This window comes from Taeniopygia guttata, chromosome 30 (assembly GCF_048771995.1).
Source record: "Taeniopygia guttata chromosome 30, bTaeGut7.mat, whole genome shotgun sequence".
Taxonomy (NCBI): domain Eukaryota; kingdom Metazoa; phylum Chordata; class Aves; order Passeriformes; family Estrildidae; genus Taeniopygia; species Taeniopygia guttata.
Genome location: NC_133055.1, coordinates 1186662 through 1210473, shown reverse-complemented (window position 1 = coordinate 1210473; position 23812 = coordinate 1186662). Strand labels below are relative to the sequence as shown.

Genomic DNA, 23812 nt, shown 5'->3' with positions numbered 1-23812 from the left:
CAGTTCCCAACTCAGAATTCCCAACTCGGAACTCCCAACTCGAATTCCCAACTCGGAACTCCCAATTCAGAATTCCCAACTCGAATTCCCAACATGGAATTCCCAACTCTGAACTCCCAACTTGGAATTCCCAACTCAAATTCCCAACTCGGAACTCCCAACTCAGAACTCCCAACTCACCATTCCCAACATGGAATTCCCAACACGGAACTCCCAACGCTGAACTCCCAACTTGGAATTCCCAACTCGGAATTCCCAACTCGAATTCCCAACTCGGAATTCCCAACTCAGAATTCCCAACTCCCAATTCCCAACTTGGAATTCCCAACTCAGAATTCCCAACTCGAATTCCCAACTTGGAACTCCCAACTCAGAATTCCCAATGCGGAATTCCCCACATGGAATTCCCAACTTGGAACTCCTAATTCAGAATTCCCAACTTGGAACTCCCAACTCAGAACTCCCAACTCAAATTCCCAACTCACCATTCCCAACATGGAATTCCCAACGCTGAACTCCCAACGCTGAACTCCCAACATGGAATTCCCAACTCGGAACTCCCAACTCGAATTCTCAACACGGAATTCCCAACTCGGAACTCCCAACTCTCAATTCCCAACTCGGAATTCCCAACTTGGAATTCCCAACTTGGAACTCCCAATTCAGAATTCCCAACTCCCAGTTCCCAACTCAGAATTCCCAACTCCCAATTCCCAACTCAGAACTCCCAACTCGGAATTCCCAACTTGGAACTCCCAACTCAGAATTCCCAATGCGGAATTCCCAACTCGAATTCCCAACTTGGAACTCCCAACTTGGAACTCCCAATTCAAAAATCCCAACTCCCAGTTCCCAACTCAGAATTCCCAACTCGGAATTCCCAACTTGGAACTCCCAACTTGGAATTCCCAACATGGAATTCCCAACTTGGAACTCCCAACTCGGAATTCCCAACTCGTAATTCCCAAGTGCCAAATTCCCAACACCGAATTCCCAACTCAGAATTCTCAAACCAGAATCTCCAAGTGCCGAACTGCCAAACTGGAATTCCCAACACAGAATTCCCAACACCGAATTCCCAAACCGGAATCCCCGAGTGCCGAATTCCCAAACCGGAATCCCCGAGTGCCGAATTCCCCAACCGGAATCCCCGAGTGACGAATTCCCAAACTGGAATCTCCAACACCGAATTCCCAAACCGGAATCCCCGAGTGCCGAATTCCCAAACCGGAATCCCCGAGTGCCGAATTCCCAAACCGGAATTCCCAACACCGGAATCCCCGAGTGCCGAATTTCCAAACTGGAATCCCCGAGTGCCGAATTCCCAACTCGGAATTGCCAAACTGGAATCCCCGAGTGCCGAATTTCCAAACTGGAATCCCCGAGTGCCGAATTCCCAACTCGGAATTCCCAAACCGGAATCCCCGAGTGCCGAATTCCCAACTCGGAACTGCCAAACCGGAATCCCCGAGTGCCGAATTTCCAAACTGGAATCCCCGAGTGCCAAATTCCCAAACCGTAATCCCCAACACCGAATTCCCAACTGGGAACTGCCAAACCGGAATCCCCGAGTGCCGAATTCCCAACTCTGAATTCCCAAACCGGAATCCCCGGGTGCCAAATTCCCAAACTGGAATGCCCAAGTGCCGAATTCCCAACTCGGAACTGCCAAACCGGAATCCCCGAGTGCCGAATTCCCAACTCTGAATTCCCAAACCAAAATCCCCGAGTGCCGAATTCCCAAACCGGAATCCCCGAGTGCCGAATTCCCAACTCTGAATTCCCAAACCGGAATCCCCGAGTGCCGAATTCCCAAACCGGAATTCCCAACACCGAATTCCCAACTCAGAATTCCCAAACCGGAATCCCCGGGTGCCGAACTGCCAGGGCAGAATTCCCGGCCGGAATTCCGGGCGTTCCGGGCTCTCACCGGGTGATGTTGCTGACGAACTTCTTGTCGTCCACCACGACGCTGAGCTGGCAGGCGCGGGGCGCGAAGACGTGCAGGGGCTCGGGGAACATGGGCAGCTGCTCGCCCGGCGCCGCCGCCAGCACGATGGCACGGCGCCGCGTCTGCGCCACGCCGTACTGCCCGGCCTGCGGGGACAGCGCGCTGGGACACGCCCCGGGGACACACGGACACCCCGGGGACACCCCGAGCCGGGCACGGACACACGGACACCCCGGGGACACACGGACACCCCGGGGACACACCAACACCCCGGGGACACACGGACACGCCGGGGACACACCGAGCCGGGCACGGACACACCGGGGACACACAGACACCCCGGGGACACACGGACACACCGGGGACACACCAGGGACACACGGACACCCCGGGGAGACACACCGGGGACACACGGACACCCTGGGGACACACGGACACCCCGGGGACACACGGACACACCGGGGACACACGGACACCCTGGGGACACACGGACACCCCGGGGACACACGGACACCCCGGGGACACACGGACACCCTGGGGACACACCGAGCCGGGCACGGACACACCCCGGGGACACACCGAGCCGGGCACGGACACACGGACACCCCGGGGACACACCCCAGGGACACACCCCGGGGACACACGGACACCCCGGGGACACACGGACACCCTGGGGACACACCAGGGACACACGGACACCCCGGGGACACACCAGGGACACACGGACACCCCGGGGACACACGGACACCCCGGGGACACACCCCGGGGACACACCCCCACCTGAGGGACGGGGTGGGAATGTCCCCAAAGCCACCCCAGGGGACCCACCCCCACCTGAGGGACACCCCAGGGACCCACCCCCACCTGAGGGACACCCCAGGGACACACCCCCACCTGGGGGACACCCCAGGGACACACCCCCACCTGAGGGACGGGGTGGGAATGTCCCCAGGGCCACCCAAGGGGATGGCTCCTCCTCTGGAAGGGACAATTCCTGAGGATGAGGGTGGGAATGTCCCCAGAGCCACTCAAGGAATCAATTCTTCCTTTGGAGAACCTGTCCCCTCTGGGAATGTCCCCAAAGCCACCCCAGGGGACAGCTCCGCCTCTGGAGGGGACAATTCCTGACAGAACTGTGGTGGCCATGGCCATGTGGAGACTTCATGGAGATGGGAATGTCCCCAGAGCCACCCGAGGGGACAATTCCCCCTTTGGAGAACCTGTCCCCACTGGGAATGTCCCCAGAGCCACCCGAGGGGACAATGGAGAACCTGTCCCCTCTGGGAATGTCCCCAGAGCCACCCAAGGGGACAATTCCCTTTTGGAGAACCTGTCCCCACTGGGAATGTCCCCAGAGCCACCCAAGGGGACAATTCCCCTTTGGAGAACCTGTCCCCACTGGGAATGTCCCCAGAGCCACCCGAGGGGACAATTCCCCCTTTGGAGAACCTGTCCCCTCTGGGAATGTCCCCAGAGCCACCCGAGGGGACAATTCCCTTTTGGAGAACCTGTCCCCTCTGGGAATGTCCCCAGAGCCACCCAAGGGGACAATTCCCCTTTGGAGAACCTGTCCCCTCTGGGAATGTCCCCAGAGCCACCCGAGGGGACAATGGAGAACCTGTCCCCACTGGGAATGTCCCCAGAGCCACCCGAGGGGACAATTCCCCCTTTGAAGAACCAACTGGGAATGGGCCAATTCCCAACCCACAGCTCCTCTGGGAACATCCCCAAGGAGCGACACCACCACCATTTCTTGGGGTGCCAAAAAAGGGTTTTTTCCCCCCAAAAGCAGCCCTGGAGAGCCCACCTGGAGCACCCCGAAGGTGCACTGGTAGCCCATGCGCACCAGGCAGCGCAGGGTCAGCTTCAGCACCATGGACCTCTTGAAGGACACGAAATTCCGGACGTTCTCCAGCAGGAAGAAGCGCGGCCGGTAATAATCGCAGTAACTGCGGGGACAGCGGCGTGGCCAGGGGACACCGGGTGGGGTCTCACCCCAAAAATCCTCTCCAACATCCCAAAAAATCCTCTCCACACCCACCAGGGGACACCCGATGGGGTCTCACCCCAAAAATCCTCTCCAACATCCCAAAAACCACCTCCACACCCACCAAGAGACACCAGATGGGATCTCACCCCAAAAATCCTCTCCAACATCCCCAAAAATCCCCTCCAACCCCACCAGGGGACACCGGATGGGGTCTCACCCCAAAAATCCTCTCCAACATCCCAAAAAATCCCCTCCACACCCACCAGGGGACACCGGGATGGGGTCTGACCCCAAAAATCCTCTCCAACATCCCAAAAAATCCTCTCCAACCCCACCAGGGCACACCGGGTGGGGTCTCACCTCAAAAATCCTCTCCAACATCCCAAAAAATCCTCTCCACACCCACCAGGGGACACCGGGTGGGGTCTCACCTCAAAAATCCTCTCCAACATCCCAAAAAATCCTCTCCACACCCACCAGGGGACACCTGATGGGGTCTCCAACCCCAAAAATCCTCTCCAACATCCCAAAAAATCCTTTCCACACCCACCAGGGGACACCCGATGGGATCTCACCCCAAAAATCCTCTCCAACATCCCAAAAACCACCTCCACACCCACCAAGAGACACCCGATGGGGTCTCACCCCAAAAATCCTCTCCAACATCCCAAAAAATCCTCTCCACACCCACCAGGGGACACCGGATGGGGTCTCACCCCAAAAATCCTCTCCAACATCCCAAAAAATCCCCTCCACACCCACCAGGGGACATCAGGTGGGGTCTCACCTCCCAAAAATCCCCTCCACACCCACCAGAGGACACCAGACGGGATCTCACCTCAAAAATCCTCTCCAACATCCCAAAAAATCCTCTCCACACCCACCAGGGGACACCGGGTGGGGTCTCACCCCAAAAATCCTCTCCAACATCTTAAAAAATCCCCTCCACACCCACCGGAGGACACCAGATGGGATCTCACCTCCCAAAAATCCTCTCCACACCCACGAGGGGAGACCAGAGGGGTTCTCACCCCAAAAATCCCCTCCACCACCCCCAAAAAACCCCTCCACACCCACCAGAGGACACTGGATGGAGACTTCCCCCAAAAATCTCCTCCTTCACCCCAAAAACCACCTCCACACCCACCAGGGGACACCAGATGGGGTCTCACCTCCCAAAAATCCCCTCCACACCCACCAGGGGAGACCAGAGGGGTTCTCACCCCAAAAATCCCCTCCAACCCCACGAGGGGAGACACCAGGTGGGGTCTCACCTCCCAAAAATCCCCTCCACACCCACGAGGGGACATCAGGTGGGTTCTCACCCCAAAAATCTCCTCCCTCACCCCAAAAATCCCCTCCACACCCACCAGGGGACACCAGGTGGGGTCCCACCTCCCAGAAGTCCCCTCCACACCCACGAGGGGAGACACCAGGTGGGGTTCTCACCCCAAAAATCCCCTCCAACCCCACCAAGGGAGACACCAGGTGGGGTCTCACCTCCCAAAAATCCCCTCCACACCCACGAGGGGAGACACCAGGTGGGGTCCCACCTCCCAAAAATCCCCTCCAACCCCACGAGGGGACACCAGATGGGGTCTCACCTCCCAGAAGTCCCCTCCACACCCACCAGAGGACATCAGGTGGGATCTCACCGCCCAAAAATCCCCTCCAACCCCACGAGGGGACACCAGGTGGGGTCTCACCTCCCAGAAGTCCCCTCCAACCCCACCAAGGGGACACCAGGTGGGTCCCACCTCCCAAAAATCCCCCTCAACCCCACAAGGGGAGACCAGGTGGGTTCTCACCCCAAAAATCCCCTCCAACCCCACAAGGGGACACCAGGTGGGGTCTCACCTCCCAAATTCCCCTCCAACCCCACCAGGGGACATCAGGTGGGGTCCCACCTCCCAGAAGTCCCCTCCAACCCCACCAGGGGACACCAGGTGGGGTCCCACCTCCCAGAAGTCCCCTCCACACCCACCTGAGGAAGGAGACCACCAGGGAGTTCTTGAACTTGGAGTAGGTGCGGGAGTTGAAGCGGTTCATGCCGCTGAAGCCCTGGCACGGGGGGCCACCACAGAGCATCTCCACGTCGCCCTTCTGGGGCAGCTTCTGGCCCAGCGAGTTGGTCTTCTCGCCCGCCATGACCAGCTTGAGGAGCACGTTGCAGTCCTCGGTGAACACGGTGGTGCCGGGGTTGTTGAGCCGGAACGCCTGCGCCGCCGGCTCCCACATCTCCACGGCCCAGAGCGTCTCCGAGACCCCTGCGGAATGGGACTGGGAATGGGAACTGGGAACTGGGAATGGGCACTGGGAATGGGCACTGGGAATGGGAACTGGGAATGGGAAATGGGAATGGGCACTGGGAATGGGCACTGGGAATGGGCACTGGGAATGGGAACTGGGAATGGGAAATGGGAATGGGCACTGGGAATGGGCACTGGGAATGGGCACTGGGAATGGGAACTGGGAACGCCTGCGCCGCCGGCTCCCACATCTCCACGGCCCAGAGCGTCTCCGAGACCCCTGCGGGCACGGCCAGGGGTCAGGGGTGGGCACCAGGAGTGGGAACTGGGAATGGGCACTGGGAATGGGAACTGGGAATGGGCACCAGGAGTGGGAACTGGGAATGGGCACTGGGAATGGGCACTGGGAATGGGCACTGGGAATGGGGAATGGGCACTGGGAATGGGGACTGGGAATGGGCACTGGGAATGGGCACTGGGAATGGGCACTGGGAATGGGCACTGGGAATGGGCACTGGGAATGGGCACTGGGAACGCCTGCGCCGCCGGCTCCCACATCTCCACGGCCCAGAGCGTCTCCGAGACCCCTGCGGGATGGGAACTGGGAATGGGAACTGGGAATGGGAACTGGGAATGGGCACTGGGAATGGGCACTGGGAATGGGGACTGGGAATGGGAACTGGGAATGAGCACTGGGAATGGGCACTGGGAATGGGAACTGGGAATGGGCACTGGGAATGGGAACTGGGAATGGGCACTGGGAATGGGCACTGGGAATGGGCACTGGGAATGGGCACTGGGAATGGGGACTGGGAATGGGAACTGGGAATGGGGACTGGGAATGGGAACTGGGAATGGGAACTGGGAATGGGCACTGGGAATGGGCACTGGGAATGGGAACTGGGAATGGGAACTGGGAATGGGCACTGGGAATGGGCACTGGGAATGGGCACTGGGAATGGGCACTGGGAATGGGGACTGGGAATGGGGACTGGGAATGGGAACTGGGAATGGGCACTGGGAATGGGCACTGGGAATGGGAACTGGGAATGGGCACTGGGAATGGGCACTGGGAATGGGAACTGGGAATGGGCACTGGGAATGGGCACTGGGAATGGGGAATGGGAATGGGCACTGGGAATGGGCACTGGGAATGGGCACTGGGAATGGGCACTGGGAATGGGCACTGGGAATGGGCACTGGGAATGGGGACTGGGAATGGGCACTGGGAATGGACACTGGGAATGGTCAGGGCTGGGCACTGGGAATGGTCAGAGATGGGCACTGGGAATGGTCAGGGCTGGACACTGGGAATGGTCAGGGCTGGGTGGGAATGGTCAGGACTGGACACTGGGAATGGTCAGGACTGGACACTGGGAATGGTCAGGGCTGGGTGGGAATGGCCAGGGATGGACACTGGGAATGGTCAGGGCTGGGCACTGGGAATGACCAGAGCCGGGTGGGCACAGCCAGGACCGGGCACTGCCAACGTCCAGCCGATTTTGCCGACCCCCACGGCCCTTCCACGGCTCCTTCCAGCAGGTGGACCTCACCTGCCTGGTGGAAGCCCTCGGAGAGGCCCCCACAGCCGGAGAACACGTCCAGCGTCCTCAGCTTGGGCACCTGCAGCTGGGCCGGCTCCTGCTCGCTCTGCTCCGTGCCCGCCGCCTTCCCTTTGCCCTTCCCTGCCAAAGCCACCGGCAGGGCTCAGTGCCCGCCCTTCCTCCTCCTCCTGCCCTGCTCCTCATCCTCCTGGTGCCCTGCTCCTCATCCTCCTCCTGCTGCCCTGCTCCTCCTCCTCCTGCTGCCCTGCTCCTCCTCCTCCTCCTGCCCTGCTCCTCCTCCTCCTGCTGCCCTGCTCCTCCTCCTCCTGCCCTGCCCTTCCTCCTCCTCCTGCCCTGCCCTTCCTCCTCCTGCCCTGCTCCTCCTCCTCCTCCTGCCCTGCTCCTCCTCCTCCTGCTGCCCTGCTCCTCCTCCTCCTGCCCTGCTCCTCCTCCTGCCCTGCTCCTCCTCCTCCTGCTGCCCTGCTCCTCCTCCTCCTCCTGCCCTGCTCCTCATCCTCCTCCTGCCCTGCTCCTCCTCCTCCTCCTCCTGCCCTGCTCCTCCTCCTCCTCCTGCCTCTGCCAGCGCTGCTCAGTGCCCGCCCTTCCTCCTCTTGCTGCCCTGCTCCTCATCCTCCTCCTGCCCTGCTCTTCCTCCTCCTCCTGCCCTGCTCCTCCTCCTCCTGCCCTGCTCCTCATCCTCCTCCTGCCCTGCTCCTCCTCCTCCTCCTGCCCTGCCCTTCCTCCTCCTCCTGCCCTGCTCCTCCTCCTCCTCCTGCCCTGCCCTTCCTCCTCCTCCTGCCCTGCCCTTCCTCCTCCTCCTGCCCTGCCCTTCCTCCTCCTCCTGCCCTGCTCCTCCTCCTCCTCCTGCCTCTGCCAGCCCGGCTCAGTGCCCGCCCTTCCTCCTCCTCCTGCCCTGCTCCTCATCCTCCTGCTGCCCTGCCCTTCCTCCTCCTCCTGCCCTGCCCTTCCTCCTCCTCCTGCCCTGCTCCTCCTCCTCCTCCTGCCCTGCCCTTCCTCCTCCTCCTGCCCTGCCCTTCCTCCTCCTCCTGCCCTGCCCTTCCTCCTCCTCCTGCCCTGCCCTTCCTCCTCCTCCTCCTCCTGCCCTGCCCTTCCTCCTCCTCCTGCCCTGCTCCTCCTCCTCCTGCTGCCTCTGCCAGGCCAGCACCTCCCAGACCCTTTTGGAACACTTTTTTATCCACTTTCTGCCCTTTTTTCACCGATTTTCTGCCCTTCTTTACCCATTTTCCACCCCTTTTTACCCATTTTCTGCCCCTTTTTACCCATTTTCCGCCCTTTTTTACCCCCATTTTCTGCCCTTCTTTACCCATTTTCCGCCCCTTTTTACCCATTTTCCACCCCTTTTTACCCATTTTCCAACCCTTTTTTACCCATTTTCCGCCCTTTTTTACCCCCATTTTCTGCCCTTCTTTACCCATTTTCCACCCCTTTTTTACCCATTTTCCGCCCCTTTTTTACCCATTTTCCACTCCTTTTTTACCCATTTTCTGCCCTTTTTTTGCCCAATTTCTGACTTTTTACCCATTTGCCACCCCTTTTTTACCCATTTCCCACCCCTTTTTACCCATTTTCCACCCCTTTTTTACCCATTTTCCGCCCTTCTTTACCCATTTTCCACCCCTTTTTTTATCCATTTTCCACCCCTTTTTACCCATTTCCCACCACTTTTTACCCATTTTCCACTCCTTTTTTACCCATTTTCTGCCCTTCTTTACCCATTTTCCACCCCTTTTTTACCCATTTTCCACCCCTTTTTACCCATTTTTTACCCCTTTTTTACCCATTTTCCGCCCTTTTTTTACCCATTCTCCACCCCTTTTTACCCATTTTCCGCCCTTTTTTACCCCCATTTTCCGCCCTTCTTTACCCATTTTCCACCCCTTTTTACCCATTTTCCACTCCTTTTTTACCCATTTTCCACCCCTTTTTTACCCATTTTCCACCCCTTTTTACCCATTTTCTGCCCTTCTTTACCCATTTTCCACCCCTTTTTTACTCATTTTCCGCCCTTTTTTTACCCATTTTCTGCCCCATTTTCCACCCCTTTTTTACCCATTTTCCACCCCTTTTTACCCATTTTCCACCCCTTTTTTACCCATTTTCCACCCCTTTTTTACGCATTTTCTGCCCTTTTTTTTTACCAACTTTCCACCCGTTTTTTACCCATTTTTTACCCCCATTTTCTGACCTTCTTTACCCATTTTCCACCCCTTTTTTACCCATTTTCCGCCCTTTTTTACCCATTTCCTGCCCTTTTTTACCCATTTTCCGCCCTTTTTTACCCATTTTCCGCCCTTTTTTCTGCCCTTTTTCCTGCTTTTTTCCCACCCTTCCCTGCCCCTTTTCCCATCCCTTTCCCACCTTTTTTTACCCATTTTCCACCTACTTTTCACCCCATTTTCCACCCTTTTTCCAGCCCTTTTCACCCCATTTTCCACCCTTTTTCCAGCCCTTTTCCACCTACTTTTCACCCCATTTTCCACCCTTTTCCCAGCCCTTTTCACCCCATTTTCCACCCTTTTTCCACCTACTTTTCACCCCATTTTCCACCCTTTTTCCAGCCCTTTTCCACCCCATTTTCCACCCTTTTTCCAGCCCTTTTCCACCCTTTTTTTCACCCCATTTTCCACCCTTTTTCCAGCCCTTTTCCACCCTTTTCCACCCCATTTTCCACCCTTTTTCCAGCCCTTTTCCACCTTTTCCCGCCTCACCTTTCCCTTTCCCCTTCCCCTTCCCTTTGTTCCCGGCGCTCCGGGCGTGGTTGGGAGGATCCTCAAAGCTTTTGGTTTTGGCGTTGTAGGCCTGGAAAAAAACCCCAAAAATCCCCAAGATTTGGGATTTCGGAGCTTTTCCACTTGGGAACGGCCCCGGGATTGCCAAAATCCCGTTGGAATCGGGGAATGGTTCCGTGACTCCGCGGCAGCAGAACCCCAGGGACACACGCAGAGTCCCCAGGAACCCGTTCAGATCCTCCAAGGACAATTCCAGACCTCCAGGAACTCACCCAGATCCTTCAAAACCCAGATTTGCTCCCCAAAATCTCGGAACTGGCCCCAAATCCAATTCCTCCATGAAGAACCCAAATTTTCTCCATCCCTGGTGTCTCCAGACTCCTCCAGCCTGGAGGAACCTCGTCCCTGCCCTCACCTCCAGGAAGTAGAAGCGGTCCAGGCCACCGGCCGAGTAGTCCTGGATGCTCTCGGTCAGGTCCTCGCCGTAGACCACGGAGCAGCGGCCCTGCACCGCCCGGAACTCCACGGTGGTCTCCTCGTCGCTCCAGTAGAGGAGGTTGATGTCGGCGTGGTAGCTGGCCTTGGTGGACTTGTGCGTGTTCTCCGGCCTGGAAATCCCCGTAAAAACGCCGGGATTTGGGAAAAAAACCCAGGTGGGTCCTCTTCTTGGTGGGGTTGGGGCTTGGAGAAGGGATTTTGGGTGGGATGGGGAGTGGGTTGAGGGAAAAGGGGTTTGAAGGGAGTTTGGGGCACGCAGAGATGGCCAAAAGTGTCCCAAGATGTCCAAAGACCTCCCACGACAGCCAGAGAAACACAAAGATATCTCAAGATACCCCAGGACAGCCAAAAGTGTCCCAAAATACCTAAAAATACCCAAAAATACCCAAAGAAATCCAAAGAAGTCCAAAGACATCTCAGGACATCCAAAAATGTCCCAAAATACCTAAAAATACTTAAAAATACCCAAAGAAATCCAAAGACATCTCAGGACATCCAAAAAATGTCCCAAAATACCTAAAAATACCCAAAAATACCCAAAGAAATCCAAAGAAGCCAAAGACATCTCAAGATATCCCAGGACATCCAAAAGTGTCCCAAAATTACCTAAAAATACCCAAAAATACCCAAAAATACCCAAAGAAATCCAAAGAAGTCCAAAGACATCTCAAGATATCCCAGGACAGCCAAAAATGTCCCAAAATACTCAAAGATACCCAAAAATACCCAAAAATACCCAAAAAAATCCAAAGATATCTCAAGACATACCAGGACATCAAAAAATGTCCCAAAATACCTAAAAATACCCAAAAATACCCAAAGAAGTTCAAAGACATCTCAGGACATCCAAAAATGTCCCAAAATACCTAAAAATGCCCAAAAATACCCAAAGAAACCCAAAGAAGTCCAAAGACATCTCAGGACATCAAAAAATGTCCCAAAATACCTAAAAATACCCAAAAATACCCAAAGAAGTCCAAAGAAGTCCAAAGACATCCCAGGACATCCAAAAATGTCCCAAAATACCTAAAAATACCCAAAAATACCCAAAGAAATCCAAAGAAGTCCAAAGACATCTCAGGACATCCAAAAATGTCCCAAAATACCCAAAAATACCAAAAAATACCCAAAGAAATCCAAAGAAGTCCAAAGACATCTCAAGATATCCCAGGACATCCAAAAAATGTCCCAAAATACCTAAAAATACCCAAAAATACCCAAAGAAATCCAAAGAATTCCAAAGACATCTCAAGATATCCCAGGACAGCCAAAAAATGTCCCAAAATACCTAAATTTGGGGACAAAATTCCCGATTTTGAGGCCAACCAGCCTCATGGATTTGGGGACAAAATTCCCGATTTTGAGGCCAACCAGCCTCATGGATTTGGGGACAAAATTCCCGATTTTGAGGCCAACCAGCCTCATGGATTTGGGGACAAAATTCCCGATTTTGAGGCCAGCCAGCCTCATGGATTTGGGGAAAAAATTCCCGATTTTGAGGCCAGCCAGCCTCATGGATTTGGGGAAAAAATTCCCGATTTTGAGGCCAGCCAGCCTCATGGATTTGGGGACAAAATTCCCGATTTTGAGGCCAAAAACCCTCATGGATTTGGGGACAAAATTCCCGATTTTGAGGCCAACCAGCCTCATGGATTTGGGGACAAAATTCCCGATTTTGAGGCCAACCAGCCTCATGGATTTGGGGATGAAATTCCCGATTTTGAGGCCAACCAGCCTCATGGATTTGGGGACAAAATTCCCGAATTTGAGGCCAACCAGCCTCATGGATTTGGGGCAAAATTCACAATTTTGAGGCCAACCAGCCTCATGGATTTGGGGACAAAATTCCTGATTTTGAGGCCAACCAGCCTCATGGATTTGGGGACAAAATTCCCGATTTTGAGGCCAACCAGCCTCATGGATTTGGGGACAAAATTCCCGATTTTGAGGCCAACCAGGCTCATGGATTTGGGGACAAAATTCCCGATTTTGAGGCCAACCAGCCTCATGGATTTGGGGACAAAATTCCCGATTTTGAGGCCAAAAACCCTCATGGATTTGGGGACAAAATTCCCGATTTTGAGGCCAACCAGGCTCATGGATTTGGGGACAAAATTCCCGATTTTGAGGCCAACCAGCCTCATGGATTTGGGGACAAAATTCCCGATTTTGAGGCCAACCAGCCTCATGGATTTGGGGACAAAATTCCCGATTTTGAGGCAAACCAGCCTCATGGATTTGGGGACAAAATTCCCGATTTTGAGGCCAACCAGCCTCATGGATTTGGGGCAAAATTCCCGATTTTGAGGCCAACCAGCCTCATGGATTTGGGGCAAAATTCCCGATTTTGAGGCCAACCAGCCTCATGGATTTGGGGACAAAATTCCCGATTTTGAGGCCAACCAGCCTCATGGATTTGGGGACAAAATTCCCGATTTTGAGGCCAACCAGCCTCATGGATTTGGGGACAAAATTCCCGATTTGGAGGCCAACCAGCCTCATGGATTTGGGGACAAAATTCCCGATTTTGAGGCCAACCAGCCTCATGGATTTGGGGACAAAATTCCCGATTTTGAGGCCAACCAGCCTCATGGATTTGGGGACAAAATTCCCGATTTTGAGGCCAACCAGCCTCATGGATTTGGGGACAAAATTCCCGATTTTGAGGCCAACCAGCCTCATGGATTTGGGGACAAAATTCCCGATTTTGAGGCCAGCCAGCCTCATGGATTTGGGGCAAAATTCCCGATTTTGAGGCCAAAAACCCTCATGGATTTGGGGACAAAATTCCCGATTTTGAGGCCAAAAACCCTCATGGATTTGGGGACAAAATTCCCGATTTTGAGGCCAGCCAGCCTCATGGATTTGGGGACAAAATTCCCGATTTTGAGGCCAACCAGCCTCATGGATTTGGGGACGAAATTCCCGATTTTGAGGCCAACCAGCCTCATGGATTTGGGGACAAAATTCCCAATTTTGAGGCCAACCAGCCTCACGGATTTGGGGACAAAATTCCCGATTTTGAGGCCAACCAGCCTCATGGATTTGAGGACAAAATTCCCGATTTTGAGGCCAACCAGCCTCATGGATTTGGGGACAAAATTCCCGATTTTGAGGCCAAAAACCCTCATGGATTTGGGGACAAAATTCCCGATTTTGAGGCCAACCAGCCTCATGGATTTGGGGCAAAATTCCCGATTTTGAGGCCAGCCAGCCTCATGGATTTGGGGACAAAATTCCCGATTTTGAGGCCAACCAGCCTCATGGATTTGGGGACAAAATTCCCAATTTTGAGGCCAACCAGCCTCATGGATTTGGGGACAAAATTCCCGATTTTGAGGCCAACCAGCCTCATGGATTTGGGGACAAAATTCCCGATTTTGACGCCAACCAGCCTCATGGATTTGGGGACAAAATTCCCGATTTTGAGGCCAACCAGCCTCATGGATTTGGGGACAAAATTCCCGATTTTGAGGCCAACCAGCCTCATGGATTTGGGGACAAAATTCCCGATTTTGAGGCCAACCAGCCTCATGGATTTGGGAACAAAATTCCCGATTTTGAGGCCAACCAGCCTCATGGATTTGGGGACAAAATTCCCGATTTTGAGGCCAACCAGCCTCATGGATTTGGGGACAAAATTCCCGATTTTGAGGCCAACCAGCCTCATGGATTTGGGGACAAAATTCCCGATTTTGAGGCCAAAAACCCTCATGGATTTGGGGACAAAATTCCCGATTTTGAGGCCAACCAGCCTCATGGATTTGGGGACAAAATTCCCGATTTTGAGGCCAACCAGCCTCATGGATTTGGGGACGAAATTCCCGATTTTGAGGCCAACCAGCCTCATGGATTTGGGGACAAAATTCCCGATTTTGAGGCCAACCAGCCTCATGGATTTGGGGACAAAATTCCCGATTTTGAGGCCAACCAGCCTCATGGATTTGGGGACAAAATTCCCGATTTTGAGGCCAACCAGCCTCATGGATCTGGGGACAAAATTCCCGATTTTGAGGCCAAAAACCCTCATGGATTTGGGGACAAAATTCCCGATTTTGAGGCCAACCAGCCTCATGGATTTGGGGACAAAATTCCCGATTTTGAGGCCAACCAGCCTCATGGATTTGGGGACAAAATTCCTGATTTTGAGGCCAACTAGCCTCGTGGATTTGGGGACAAAATTCCTGATTTTGAGGCCAACCAGCCTCGTGGATTTGGGGCAAAAATTCCCGATTTTGAGGCCAACCAGCCTCATGGATTTGGGGACAAAATTCCCGATTTTGAGGCCAACCAGCCTCATGGATTTGGGGACGAAATTCCCGATTTTGAGGCCAACCAGCCTCATGGATTTGGGGACAAAATTCACAATTTTGAGGCCAACCAGCCTCATGGATTTGGGGACAAAATTCCCGATTTTGAGGCTAACCAGCCTCATGGATTTGAGGACAAAATTCCTGATTTTGAGGCCATCCAGCCTCATGGATTTGAGGACGAAATTCCCGATTTTGAGGCCAACCAGCCTCATGGATTTGGGGACAAAATTCCTGATTTTGAGGCCAAAAACCCTCATGGATTTGGGGACAAAATTCCCGATTTTGAGACCAACCAGCCTCACCAAGTTTGGGACAATCCTCCCAGTTTTGGGCACGTTTTTCAAACCGGGAAGGTCCAACAAGGTGGGAAGTCAACCAAGAACCTCCAAAGGTTTGAACCACCAGATCAAACCCCGCTCTCACCACTAACTCCAAACCTTCCCAGCCCACCAAAACCACCCCAAAAAGCCCCAAATCTGGCACCTGTAGAACTTGTAGATGCCGAGCTTGATGTCGGCCTCGTTGGGTTTGCCGTTGCCGCGCAGGCTGCAGAAGATGCTCTTGATGCGGCCCACGCGGAACGGGTCGGGCGCGTCCAGGTTGCTGCCCTTGATGTACTCCGAGTATTTCCGGTAGTGCTCGGGGTGCAGCTCCTCGTCCACCGCCTCCTTCTTGGGCCTCTTGGCCGGGCTGGCCGGCTTCACGCTGCGAGAATCGGCAAAAAGTCCCGAAAACGTCGGGATGGGGAGCTTGGGGCGGTGGAGGGTGGAGCTGGGGGGGTCTTGGAGGAGTTTTCCAGCCCTGAGTTGGATTTGTCCAACGAAAGTTGGGTGAAGATTTGGAATTCAGGGATCTTGGAGGGGTTGTCCAGCCTTGATTCCAATTTTTTTGTCAAAAGTTGGGTGAAGATTTGGAATTGAGGGATCTTGGTGGGGTCTCCTAACCTTAATTGGTTCTATAACTCATTAATGTTCACCAAAAGTTGGGTGAAGATTTGGGATTCAGGGATCTTGGTGGGGTCTCCAAACCTTAATTGGTTCTATAATGCATTAATTCCAATTTATTCACCAAAATTTGGGTGAAGATTTGCAATTGAGGGATCTTGGAGGCATCTCCTAACCTTAATTGGTTCTATAATTCATTAATTCCAATTTTTCCACCAAAATTTGGGTGAAGATTTGGAATTCAGAGATCTTGGAGGGGTTGTCCAGCCTTGATTCCAATTTTTTTGTCAAAATTTGGGTGAAGATTTGGAATTCAGGGATCTTGGAGGGGTCTCCTAACCTTAATTGGTTCTATAATTCATTAATTCCAATTTATTCACCAAATGTTGGGTGAAGATTTGGAATTGAGGGATCTTGGAGGCGTCTCCTAACCTTAATTGGTTCTATAATTCCATAATTCCAATTTTTCCACCAAAATTTGGGTGAAGATTTGGAATTCAGGGATCTTGGAGGGGTTGTCCAGCCTTGATTCCAATTTTTCCACCAAAAGTTGGGTGAAGATTTGGAATTGAGGGATCTTGGAGGGGTCTCCTAACCTTAATTGGTTCTATAATTCCATAATTCCAATTTTTCCATCAAAAGTTGGGTGAAGATTTGGAATTCAGGGATCTTGGAGGCATCTCCTAACCTTAACTGGTTCTATAATTCATTAATTCCAATTTTTCCACCAAAAGTTGGGTGAAGATTTGGAATTCAGGGATCTTGGTGGGGTCTCCTAACCTTAATTGGTTCTATAATTCCATAATTCCAATTTATTCACCAAAATTTGGGTGAAGATTTGGAATTGAGGGATCTTGGAGGCATCTCCTAACCTTAATTGGTTCTATAATTCCATAATTCCAATTTTTCCACCAAAAGTTGGGTGAAGATTTGCAATTGAGGGATCTTGGAGGGGTTGTCCAGCCTTGATTCCAAAAGTTGGGTGAAGATTTGGAATTCAGGGATCTTGGAGGCATCTCCAAACCTTAATTGGTTCTATAATTCCATAATTCCAATTTTTCCACCAAAAGTTGGGTGAAGATTTGGAATTCAGGGATCTTGGAGGGGTTTTCCAGCCTTGATTCCAATTTTTTGGTCAAAAGTTGGGTGAAGATTTGGAATTCAGGGATCTTGGAGGCATCTCCTAACCTTAATTGGTTCTATAATTCCATAATTCCAATTTTTCCACCAAAATTTGGGTGAAGATTTGGAATTGAGGGATCCTGGAGCGGTTTTCCAGTCTTGATTCTAATTTTTTTGTCAAAAGTTGGTTTAAGAGTTGGAATTAAAGAGATTTTGGAGAGGTTTTAGAACCTTAATTCCATAATTCCGATTTATCCCCCAAAACCGAGTTAAAACCTGGAACCCAGGTTCTTAGAGGGATCTCCCAAATTTCATCCTCTGATCCTGCAATTCCCAAATTCCAATTCACCCCCCAAAACAGCGCCGGGATCATCCCACCGGAGCCGCCTCTCAATTAAACATCAGAAAACCAAAACTGGGCTGATTTTTATCCACAACTTCTGGAAATTCGGCACATCAGACCTTCACTCACAGGTGTGAAACCCCAAAATCCCCAAATCCCAGCCCAAAGATGGGCTCTCCAAGCCCACCTGAAGGAGAAGGCGTCCGGCAGCAGGTAGACGCCGTCGCCGACCCGGTACTGGACGCCGTTCTTGGTGGCCACGGCGTAGAACATCTTCCCGTCGGCCTCCTCCAGCGGCTCGGCCACCTTGGGGATCTCCTTGTGCCTCACCTCGTCCAGGCGCGCGCAGCTCATGCAGAACCTGCTGGAACACCACCAGGTTCTCCAAAAAAAAAATCCATTTTTTGGGGTGGGAAGAACCCAAAATTCCCGTTTTTCCAGCCCAAAATTCCCGTTTTTCCAGCCCAAAACTGACTTGTACTTGTTGTCCTCGGTGGGCTGCGCGCCGGGCGGGCTCTCGAAGCGCGCGTACTCCTGGTCGTACCACATCTGGTAGAAGTAGGTCCTCCCGTCGTCCTCCACCATCTTGATCTCCGTGTCCAGCCCGCCCTGAAGGACAAACCACCGGCGCGGTGGGATCGGCCGCGCCGAGCGGCGCCGCCCGGAGCCCGCGGCGCTGTCCTCACCTCCATGGCCCAGTTGTCCGAGGGCGCCTTGTAGATGACGTTGACCTTGCCGTGGATGTAGGACAGCTGCATGTCCTCGCACTCGTCCACCAGGAACAGCTCCAGAGGGTCCGAGGTGGCCCCTAGGACGGTGTCCGAGCCCGGGCAGAACCAGTGGGCGTGGAACATCTGGCCACTGCTGTCCTCCCACATGGCCGTCACCCTGAGGGGCGCCGCGGTGTGAGAAGGGAGGTCCCCGTGTCCCCAACCCCGTGGGAGAACCCACCTGGTTTGGTGGGATCATCACGGATGTTCCCGTGTCCCCAACCCCGTGGGAGAACCCAGTGGGATCATCAGGGACATCCGCATGTCCCCAACCCCATGGGAGAACCCACCTGGCTTGGTGGGATCACTGGGGATGTCCCCGTGTCCCCAACCCATGGGAGAACCCACCTGGTTTGGTGGAATCACTGGGGACGTCCCCATGTCCCCAACCCATGGGAGAACCCACCTGGCTTGGTTGGATCACTGGGGACATCCCCATGTCCCCAACCCATGGGAGAACCCAGTGGGATCATCAGGGATGTCCCCATGTCCCCAACCCCATGGGAGAACCCAGTGGGATCATCAGGGATGTCCCCATGTCCCCAACCCATGGGAGAACCCACCTGGCCTGGTGGGATCACTGGGGACGTCCCCATGTCCCCAACCCATGGGAGAACCCACCTGGCCTGGTGGGATCATCGGGGACGTCCCCATGGGAGAACCCACCTGGCCTGGTGGGATCACTGGGGACGTCCCCGTGTCCCCAACCCATGGGAGAACCCACCTGGCTTGGTGGGATCACTGGGGACGTCCCCATGGGAGAACCCAGTGGGATCATCACGGATGTTCCCGTGCCCCCAACCCCATGGGAGAACCCACCTGGCCTGGTGGGATCACTGGGGACGTCCCCGTGTGCCCAACCCCATGGGAGAACCCACCTGGCCTGGTGGGATCACTGGGGACGTCCCCATGTCCCCAACCCATGGGAGAACCCACCTGGCCTGGTGGGATCATCGGGGACGTCCCCATGGGAGAACCCACCTGGCCTGGTGGGATCACTGGGGACGTCCCTGTGTGCCCAACCCCATGGGAGAACCCACCTGGCCTGGTGGGATCACTGGGGATTCCCCGTGTGCCCAACCCCATGGGAGAACCCACCTGGCCTGGTGGGATCACTGGGGACGTCCCCGTGTCCCCAACCCATGGGAGAACCCACCAGGCTTGGTGGAGGGTCTCAGTGGGGTTGTCCCCGTGTCCCCACCCCTGTGAGAACATGGAGAACCCACCTGGCCAGGTAGAGGGGCTTGGTGGGGTCGTCGGGGCTCACGGAGACGCAGTCGCCCACCTCCAGGGTCTCGGAGTCGATGCAGACGCGTTGGTAATAATCCTTCTTGCCGTCACTCTGCCGGGACACCGGGGCGGTTACAGGTACCGGCCTCACCTGGATGGGGCCTCACCTGGATGGGGCCCTCACCTGGATGGGTTCCCCTCACCTGGATGGGTTCCCCTCACCTGGACAGGTTCCCCTCACCTGGATGGGTTCCCTCACCTGGACGGGTTCCCCTCACCTGGACAGGTTCCCCTCACCTGGATGGGTTCCCCTCACCTGGATGGGTTCCCTCACCTGGATGGGTTCCCCTCACCTGGATGGGTTCCCCTCACCTGGATGGGTTCCCCTCACCTGGATGGGTTCCCTCACCTGGATGGGTTCCCCTCACCTGGATGGGTTCCCCTCACCTGGATGGGTTCCCTCACCTGGACAGGTTCCCCTCACCTGGATGGGTTCCCCTCACCTGGATGGGTTCCCTCACCTGGATGGGTTCCCCTCACCTGGATGGGTTCCCCTCACCTGGATGGGTTCCCTCACCTGGATGGGTTCTCCCATCCATGAGATCCAACTCTGACCTCACCTGGACGGGTTCCCCTCACCTGGATGGGTTCCCCTCACCTGGATGGGTTCCCTCACCTGGATGGGTCCCCTCACCTGGACGGGTTCCCCTCACCTGGATGGGTTCTCCCATCCATGAGATCCAACTCTGACCTCACCTGGATGGGTTCCCCTCACCTGGACAGGTTCCCCTCACCTGGATGGGTTCCCCTCACCTGGATAAGTTCCCCTCACCTGGATGGGGCCCTCACCTGGATGGGTTCCCCTCACCTGGATGGGTTCCCTCACCTGGACGGGTTCCCCTCACCTGGACAGGTTCCCCTCACCTGGATGGGTTCCCCTCACCTGGATGGGTTCCCCTCACCTGGATGGGTTCCCTCACCTGGACAGGTTCCCCTCACCTGGATGGGTTCCCCTCACCTGGACAGGTTCCCCTCACCTGGATGGGTTCCCCTCACCTGGATGGGTTCCCTCACCTGGACAGGTTCCCCTCACCTGGATGGGTTCCCCTCACCTGGACGGGTTCCCTCACCTGGATGGGGCCCTCACCTGGATGGGGCCCTCACCTGGATGGGGCCCTCACCTGGATGGGTTCCCCTCACCTGGATGGGTTCCCTCACCTGGACAGGTTCCCCTCACCTGGATGGGTTCCCCTCACCTGGATGGGTTCCCTCACCTGGACAGGTTCCCCTCACCTGGATGGGTTCCCCTCACCTGGATGGGTTCCCCTCACCTGGACAGGTTCCCCTCACCTGGACAGGTTCCCCTCACCTGGACAGGTTCCCTCACCTGGATGGGTTCCCCTCACCTGGACAGGTTCCCCTCGCCTGGATGGGTTCCCTCACCTGGATGGGTTCCCCTCACCTGGATGGGTTCTCCCATCCATGAGATCCAACTCTGACCTCACCTGGATGGGTTCCCTCACCTGGACAGATTCCCTCACCTGGATGGGTTCCCCTCACATGGACAGGTTCCCCTCACCTGGATGGGTTCCCCTCACCTGGATGGGTTCCCCTCACATGGACAGGTTCCCCTCACCTGGATGGGCTCCCCCATCCATGAGATCCAACTCTGACCTCACCTGGACGGGTTCCCCTCACCTGGATGGGTTCCCCTCACCTGGATGGGTTCCCCTCACCTTGCCAAGCCCCTCCCCTTTCCAGACCCCTCACCTGCCCAGGTGCCTGACCTTGATGGGCTCCCCGACCCAGGAGATCCGGCTCTTGTTCTGCTTCTTCTTGCGGCCCTGGAGCATCTTCTTGGGCGAGGGCATCTCGGGGATGTTGTCATCCACCTCCTCGTCCTCGTCCGCCTCCCGCACCGCCAGGTTGGGACACCTGGGACGTCACCGGGGACGTCACCGGGGACGTCACCGGGGGCTCAGGGGTGGGGACGGCGGGGTTGGGGACAGGGATGGGGGGACAAGGACCTTGGGGACAGGGCCACCCACCTCCTCTGCAGACACGCCTGCTTGCTGCGGCCACTGCCCCCGAACTTGACCATGTTCTGGCACGCCTTGCACTTGCCACACTCGGGCTGCTGGCACACCTGGCACGGCACAGGGGACACCGGTGACACCGGGAACGCTCCTCAGGGACACCAAGGGCTCCATGGAGTCACCGGGATGTGACGTTGCGGTTGGTTGATCCAGGTTGGAAGAGTCCTCCAAGATCAGCTCAACCCAACTCATGATGTTGATATTGACCGAAGTTGGAAGATCTTCCAAAACCAACCAACTCAACCCACGACATTGGCATTGACCAAGGCTGGAAAAGCTCTCCAACATCAACCCAACCCAACCCAACCCATGACAATAACACTGACCAAGACTGGAAGAGACCTTCAAGACCAATCAACCCAACCCATGACGTTGATGTTGGCCAACACTGGAAGATCTTCCAAAACCAACCAACTCAACCCACGACATTGGCATTGACCAAGGCTGGAGAAGCTCTCCAACATCAACCCAACCCAACCCATGACAATAACATTGACCAAGACTGGAAGGCTCCCCAAGAGGAGCCAACCCAACCCAGGGAGGTGATCTTGACCAAGACTGGAAGAGACCTTCAAGACCAACCAACACAACCCATGACGTTGATGTTGGCCAACACTGGAAGATCTTCCAAAACCAACCAACTCAACCCAAGATTGGCATTGACCAAGGCTGGAAAAGCTCACCAACATCAACCCAACCCAACCCAACCCATGACAATAACATTGACCAAGACTGGAAGAGACCTTCAAGACCAACGAACACAACCCATGACGTTGATGTTGGCCAACACTGGGAGTCCTTCAAGACCAACCAACCCAACGCAACCTGCGACATTGATGTTGACCAAGGTTGGAAAACGCTCTAACACCAAGCACCCAAAACCGGCGACCCTCGGTCACCTCGCAGACGCCGCAGCGCCGGCGTTTGGTGGCGTTCTCCTTGTCCTCCTCGCGCTCGTCCTTCTCGATCTGCTCCGAGAAGAAGGTGTCGAAGATGAGGTACACCAGCTTGGTGGTGGTGGCCTTGGTGGGACCCTTGTCCTTGTCGATGCGCGTGGGGTGGCGGATGGCCTGGCGCCGCACGGCTCGCCTGCGGCACGGGGACAGCGCTCAGGCCACGCCGGGGACGGGGCCACCACCCCGGGGACACCCAAGGGACCCCCACAAGTGCCAGGTGAGGTCCCCAAAGGGTGTGGATGGATTTTGGGGACAGCGTCCTTCTCCCTCTGGAGCAGCACCGGGTTTGGGTTTGCCCAGTTTTGGGAGGGTTTTCCCAATTTTGGGAGGGTTTTTGTGGTCTTGGGAGGATCTTCCCAATTTTGGGAGAATTCTCCCAGTTTTGGGAAGGTTTTCCCAATTTTGGGAGGGTTTTTGTGGTCTTGGGAGGATCTTCCCAATTTTGGGAGAATTCTCCCAGTTTTGGGAGGGTTTTCCCAATTTTGGGAGGGTTTTTGTGGTCTTGGGAGGATCTTCCCAATTTTGGGAGAATTCTCCCAGTTTTGGGAAGGTTTTCCCAATTTTGGGAGGGTTTTTGTGGTCTTGGGAGGATCTTCCCAATTTTGGGAGAATTCTCCCAGTTTTGGGAAGGTTTTCCCAATTTTGGGAGGGTTTTTGTGGTCTTGGGAGGATCTTCCCAATTTTGGGAGAATTCTCCCAGTTTTGGGAAGGTTTTCCCAATTTTGGGGGGGGTTTTGTGGTCTTGGGAGGATCTTCCCAATTTTGGGAGAATTCTCCCAGTTTTGGGAAGGTTTTCCCAATTTTGGGAGGGTTTCTGCTCTGATTCCTGGCACTTCTCATGCCACTGAACCCAAATCCTCACAGTTTCGGGAAGATTTTCCCAATTTTCATTGGATTCTCCCAATTTTGTGGTCGCAGAACCCAAACCCTCCCCAATTTTGGGCAAATTCTCTTACTTTTGCGGTCCCACTTCCCAAATTTCAGTCAAATTTTCCCGATTTTGGGGTTTTTACCCCCAGACTTCACCTCTTGCCCAGGGTCACCAGCTTGATGAGG

At 54.8% G+C, this 23812-nt stretch overlaps 1 protein-coding gene across 1 annotated transcript in view; it reads right to left on the bottom strand.

Moving 5' to 3' along the window:
* Positions 1 to 23812, bottom strand: part of DNMT1 (DNA methyltransferase 1) — a 45255-nt gene that overhangs the window by 6736 nt on the left and 14707 nt on the right. The window contains exons 15-28 of the mRNA XM_072919913.1: positions 22700 to 22889; positions 21753 to 21850; positions 21492 to 21639; positions 19701 to 19816; positions 18391 to 18592; positions 18180 to 18313; positions 17892 to 18065; positions 15779 to 16000; positions 10900 to 11092; positions 10464 to 10554; positions 7744 to 7875; positions 5926 to 6208; positions 3759 to 3900; positions 1931 to 2097 (exon numbers count right to left, since the gene is read on the bottom strand). Coding sequence (XP_072776014.1) covers positions 1931 to 2097; positions 3759 to 3900; positions 5926 to 6208; positions 7744 to 7875; positions 10464 to 10554; positions 10900 to 11092; positions 15779 to 16000; positions 17892 to 18065; positions 18180 to 18313; positions 18391 to 18592; positions 19701 to 19816; positions 21492 to 21639; positions 21753 to 21850; positions 22700 to 22889 — 2292 coding nt within the window. The remainder of the gene's footprint in view (positions 1 to 1930; positions 2098 to 3758; positions 3901 to 5925; positions 6209 to 7743; positions 7876 to 10463; positions 10555 to 10899; positions 11093 to 15778; positions 16001 to 17891; positions 18066 to 18179; positions 18314 to 18390; positions 18593 to 19700; positions 19817 to 21491; positions 21640 to 21752; positions 21851 to 22699; positions 22890 to 23812) is intronic.